This window comes from Brassica oleracea, chromosome C2, assembly GCF_000695525.1.
Source record: "Brassica oleracea var. oleracea cultivar TO1000 chromosome C2, BOL, whole genome shotgun sequence".
Lineage (NCBI taxonomy): Eukaryota > Viridiplantae > Streptophyta > Magnoliopsida > Brassicales > Brassicaceae > Brassica > Brassica oleracea.
Window position 1 is genome coordinate 19,450,308 of NC_027749.1, and position 6,215 is coordinate 19,456,522.

The 6,215-nt window shown below is 31.3% G+C and overlaps 1 protein-coding gene across 1 annotated transcript; it reads right to left on the reverse strand.

Annotated features, from left to right (window-relative positions):
- Positions 1 to 2,561: 2,561 nt before the first annotated feature.
- Positions 2,562 to 3,929, reverse strand: LOC106325830 (glutathione S-transferase U11-like). The gene is made up of 2 exons (XM_013763882.1): positions 3,495 to 3,929; positions 2,562 to 3,107 (listed from the first exon to the last, which is right to left on the reverse strand). The coding sequence occupies exons 1-2, from the start codon at positions 3,819 to 3,821 to the stop codon at positions 2,742 to 2,744; spliced, it is 693 nt and encodes a 230-aa protein (XP_013619336.1). The 5' UTR covers positions 3,822 to 3,929; the 3' UTR covers positions 2,562 to 2,741.
- Between the last annotated feature and the right edge of the window lie 2,286 nt (positions 3,930 to 6,215).

Below are 6,215 nucleotides of genomic sequence, written 5' to 3' on the forward strand. Positions count from 1 at the left end.
CTAATATTATTCCTAATAATACCTTTTCTAAGAAAAATATTTCATCAACCATGTTTTTGTACAATAATATACTTGAAACTCCAAACAAATACCCAAAAAATTCAAATACCTAAAAATTCAAAATCTTATTCAAAATCTGACATGATGAACTGAAAAATACCCAAAATTTTATTCAAATAACAAATTTTTTATAATTTGAAAATTTACCTGAAATCAAAAACTATAATCGTAAACCAAAAACTTAGAAAAATATCCATAATACCGGAAACATATTCGAAATATCCAAATATACCTAATAAACACAACATATTTATGATCGGGTCTAGAGTAGGACCCAGACTCAAACAAAGACATGCGGGTCCAAAAAAAAATCAATAGGTTATCTTCTCTGGACCTGAACTAAACATATATTTTTGGATCGGTTCATTTTTTATTTTAATCCGGATATAATTCTCATACCTAAAAGAAACTTTTACGTAAAAGTGTACATATAAAATCTCAAATAAACTAATTCATAGATTATATAACTGTTAAAGATTATATTTTTCTATATAATAAGACTTTGTATTATAATATAATCCAATAAATCTGCGCTTTCTAAGCGCGGATCAAAATCTAGTAATTAGGTTATTAATGAGTGAGATAACTACCAATTGGTAATGTCTTTATTCTTCATTGCTACACTTTTAATTCTATACATTATTTTGTTTTGCATAATTGTATTTTATAAGTCAGACGCATCAAAATTTTAAACCGAATGCAAATGCTATACTTACGAAAAATTACGGTCATATATCAAATAAAATTAGTTTGTATCAATTTGACTGAATCCCATATCTATAAAATGGTCATAAGCCTATATTGACACCAATATATTGTTGAATAGTTAATAGAACTTATAAATTATTTACTGATGGCCTCTTCATCAAGAGTTAGTGTATTTTGGATTGTGCATTCTCGATATATTCGCCACCAGCCGGGGAATGAACTTCTAATTGCCGTTTTTGTAAGTATCTAGTTGCCACTTTTGAACAGAAATCAATATATGATTCAATCTGCGACTAACTAGAACTCGCACAATAAAGATAAAAAATAATGTAAAGATAAAACTAATTTTATGACTTTTATAGCTTGTTTGCTACTTTCTTTTGATCATTTAACCAACACGGGTTGGCCTACTGGTAGTTGAGGCCCAGAACCAATACGCTCCCCGCAGGTTCGTTTTGCGTTGGCCACCCGGGCTAGGGTTAAATCCCAAGAATACGTGGAGTGCCGTGGGCCTCGCGGGAATAGTCGGTTGACCACGGTCGCCGAAAAAAAAAAAAAAAAAAAAAAAAAAAAAAACATACACGGGTAAGATGATTTTAATTCCGCAAAAAGACTGATAATATTAGATTCATGTAATGGTTTCACTATGTCAAATATATATCACAGACATACGTAAGAAACAAAAACAAAATAAGGTGGAAATGATTAGTCCATTACATTTTCCTCTAATAGTTTTAAAACTTGTCAGTCCATTGATATTTTATCTTTTATTTCTTCTCTTTTATAATATAAGTTTAATAAATATTTTTATTTAAAAATATAATTTGTTTTCACATTTCAGCACAACTTTTTACTTATTAAATTTTGTAGACCAATTAAATTATAAAAAGTGGTTTTCACAGTAAAAAGTGTGAAACTGATCTCAATTTTTTTCTTTTTGTTTCAACCCGCTAACTACATTTACACCCTTACTCACTGAGTTTTTTTTTTTGCTAAAAAAATAATGGACATGCCCTTACTCTTTGGTTGATAAGTTTAATCTGTATGGCTAATGGTATATTCGTAGGACCTATTTATCATTTCTACTATTTTCCATCTCGTATTTGGCTTAATTTGACGGAACGGTAAATATTCTTCGCCATCTTCTTACCCTTTTTGATGTTTCAGATAAGGAGATACTACGACTATGGTTAATGGTAATTTAATGGCCAGTCTTAAGCACATGCAGAAAAACATTTGCTTGTGGCTCCAGATTTTATAAACCTACTTAAAATATACAAACACTTGGATCGAATTCATGCATGTCCTACGATAATTGGGGTTATTACGTGATATACAAAGATGTTATGAATTAGAAAAAATTCACTATATTTAGTACGTTTGACTAGTTTAGTTGGCCCATAGGAAATTATCAACAATGTCAGTGGAATTCCATTGTCTTACATCCATCATGTCATCACTAGCTAAGTGTATTTATTAGGTTGAATCATGGATTTTTTCCTCCAAATGATGAAATGTGGCAAAGCTTCACTGCTCAATGAATGTTACATGATATTTCAATCATAAATCTCTACATTTACTAATAGTATATTGTCAAAAAGTGAAAAAATACTGTTTTCTAGAATATTGATTGATTTTACTAGCTTACCGCATAATGAAATCTAATAGTACCTCGGATACATTCAATAAAAATTTAATTTAATTACCAATGAAGAACGTACTCGTTTTTTTTCTGACAAAGAAGAACGTACTCGTTTTTACGGGACACAACTGATTATCTCTGCATCCAGGTAAAATGTAACAAATAAAAACTTTTCTCAAAAAGAGAAAAAATACAAGAGAATATTTTGTCCGTGCCTTTAAATTAGCCGAGTCTATATCTTATTCAGCGATCTCGATTATTATAAGCATATGATAATATACCCGTCGTCTAGATTTCGGTACATAAATATAATTTATATAATCTTTGGTCTTCATTTAAAGATTGAAGTATTGAACTTAAGCCTAGCAAACTCGACCAGCTTTTCGATATCGGGCATGACAGGCTTGACTGCTTCATGGGAGTAGAATCTGTCTGCCCAATGGAAAAGACCTGGTGTCGTTTCTGGATGTATGAACTTGACGCCGGTAAATTTCTCAAGAACCTTGAGTGGACCCAACATCGATCCGAAACCAATATCGATGAATCCGATGTTGTCTCCTCCAAAGAAGCCTCTTCCTTTGCTGCATTCTTGAAACGTTTCTTCCAATAGAGCCATACACATTTCTAGTTTTGCTATCGCAGCCTTTCTTTCCTCCTCGTCTTTTGCTACCGCCACTCCATTGATTGATGTGAAACACTATATCAAAGGTCAATACGATTGTTTAATTTGATTATTTATTCAAGTTACTACAAAATTCTAAACAAAACAATACTCCTAGTAAGGACATGCTCTTAACCAAAAGTGATTTATGTCCACTCGACCACCACCAACTCGCCAGTTACCAATGTGGAATTTTTAATATGTCCACTCGAAATAATTATTTTTTATAGTCCATTCTCGTTCTGAATCTTAATCATAATCTCAATGTATATATACCACAATTCTTTTAAAAAAGGTAAGAGAATGTGGGATTGTAAGATTGGCTATAAAATATTTAAGGTCTTCTAAATCTCAGATTCAGTTCTGGTATTAAAACAAACATGTCATAAAAATAAGATTGCTCATGGATTCATCATGACTTACGTGTTCGTCGATGTAGACGTCCCAAAAGCGAGCTACGGCACGATCAAATGGGTCTGAGGGAAGGATGGGAGGACCAGAGAGCCAAGTTTCATCGACGTACATGACGATGTTGAGAGATTCACGGATTGGTTTATTGCCATGGATGAGTATAGGGATCTGTTTGTGGACGGGGTTGTAGTTTAACACGCTCTCCGAATTTAAACTATCTTCTTCTTCAAGATACTCGTACGGTACACGCTTTAGGTTAAGTGCGATCCGAGTCCTCAGCACGAAAGGGCTAGGCCATGCTCCTAATAGCCTTACGTACTCATCACTGATTAGACCCATTACACTTTTGGCTGGTTTATACCTAAGAAGTTTTATAAGTTGGTTTCTGAAAACAAGAGAGATGATCAAACTCGCAGCTGTTTTTTTTTGTGTTGGATAAGTATTAAACAGCTGTGGCTTGATGAGGTTTAGTCTCTGCGTTTGGCGTCAATATATATATGCACGAGCTCGTATTTTATTTTCTTAGATTTCGGCACGCATGTCAGTCAAATAAAGCTTCGCTATATGCATGTGCCTCATAATAATAAAAGTACATAAATTAATTGGTCAAAAAGAAACAATACAGAATTGATATGTTTGGGTAGGTAGGAGATTCAAAGAGGCGAGAGAGAGTTAAGGAAAGTGTGATGAGTCCCGTTTAGTTGCCTGATTTGTACCGTTGTTAAACAGTAGGACCTAGTAGTTGCAATTCGGTGTATATCTTTCATTTTCTTGCTAATTAGTTGGAATCTTGTGCATACTTGAAAATGCGACGTTAAGGAAAAAAAAGTAGTTGGAAAAATGGGTTTTATCTTTTTACACATTTGGTACTTGTTTTCAGCTTATATTAATTTTTTAAATAATATTTCTTTGTAATAACATTTGGTGAGCTGAATAAACGTTTTTTTGAACTGAATAAATTTTTTTGAGAATTAAATTAAAAGAATTGAATAAACTTTTTTGAGAATTAAATTAAATTTACTGAATAAACTTTTTTGAGAATTAAATTAAATTTACTGAATAAACTCTGTTTTCACTTTTGACTGGTGATTCAAGATAAGCAAAGTCAACATATCATATTCTCATCTTTTCCAAAAGGAAGGATACGAAGCGAGGATTTTTACAGAACTGCAAATTCTTATGGAGAAACAAACCTCTGCTGCTTAAGTCAAAGAAAAAAAACTGCTGCTGCGGAAAATGATTAACGTCATGAATGACGAGTATGTTCCTTCTGGCTTGCGATGTAGCATACATTTATGATAATTTTGTACTGTATTGTTTATGTTTTAGTTATTTTGATAATTGTCCATTTTTGATATCCATTTGACGAATTTAACTACGTATTTTACCAAAAAAAAATTAACCAAAAAAATTTAACTACGTAGAAAATTGTAGTATTTGGTGTTCACAGAGAATTAACGAATTCTTTACGTTATCATTTTTCCTACAGATCACCCCATTTTGTAGATAATTGGACTAAACACATGAATATTTCCAACAAAGAAACTAAAACATATTTGCTGGAAACCAAGCAAACTAAATTTGTTGAACATTACATAAGTTAGGCCTGAGAAATTTACCCCAAACTGAAAAACCAAACCATATCAAATCAAAAATTTCTAGTTTGAAACCGAAATAGTTAAGAGAAACACACGAATAGATTCTAGTTTAATAATTGTGAATATTTGGATCGAACCAATACGAATCAGAAAACATATAGTTATATCGTACATGTACAGGGGTGTTCCCAGATGTTGGAAGCCAAAAACAATTTAATGAGAGTTTTCTAAAAAATTTTTTTTTTTATAAATTAGGAACATTTTTCTACATAAATTTTTTTAAAAAATTTAGGGGCCCTAAACTGATGTTTCAATTAGTTGTGCTTGGGACCACCCCTGTACATGTATTAACAAAAAGGAAAACTAGTTGTGCTTTTGTATACACACACACTCACTTTTTTTCCCGGTTCGTATTCACAGTAACCACGACTGGGTCAAAAGGATATACAATGTGCACGTTTTGGTAGAACGTTTGACAGCATTGATGACATATACTCATAAACTATTACTTTTCAATGGTAAATATTGACTACCAAATTAAATTTATTGTATGGATGTTTCTTCATTTTTCTCTCTCTCTTATATTTCCAAAACCAATATGTCTCTTGACTATTTTGAGCACCAAATTTCAGCCTACGGTTTTATCCTAGTGTAAAATTAGATAGAAAGTTTATGTCCTCCTTTTCCGTGTCTATAGTCAAGGGTAAACACTTACACAATTATACAGACTGTTCTTGAATGGTAAAGTTAGAAGATGTCCAAAAGACATTCTATAGCTTTAAATATGAAGTTTTTTATTCTCCAAAAAGGAATTTCAACACTTCAAATTCGAAGTTTCACATTTTTATTTGCATTTTGGTCCCTACAATTACACATCACATTTATCATTGATAAATATTTTCTTGTTTATTGTTTTAATCCTTATAAAAATTATATCTCATAAATATTTTTAAGTTTTGTTTACAAAATTCAAGTTTATACATAAAATTAAATAAAACTTTAAAATAAGATTTAAAATATTTAAAACTAGATATAGATAACAAAATATACAAAAGAAACTTAAAAAAAACTTTTAAAAAATTACATGAAGACATAACTATTACACAAATTTAAGTATTACAACAACACTAATAGT

What these genes read in the sequence shown, in the direction of transcription:
- LOC106325830 (XM_013763882.1), bottom strand. Translation starts at nt 3,821, where the DNA reads ATGGGTCTAATCAGTGATGAGTACGTAAGGCTATTAGGAGCATGGCCT. An exon ending in ACGTCTACATCGACGAACAC is followed by an intron (nt 3,108 to 3,494) that starts GTAAGTCATGAT and finishes CCTTTGATATAG; the next exon opens with TGTTTCACATCAATCAATGG.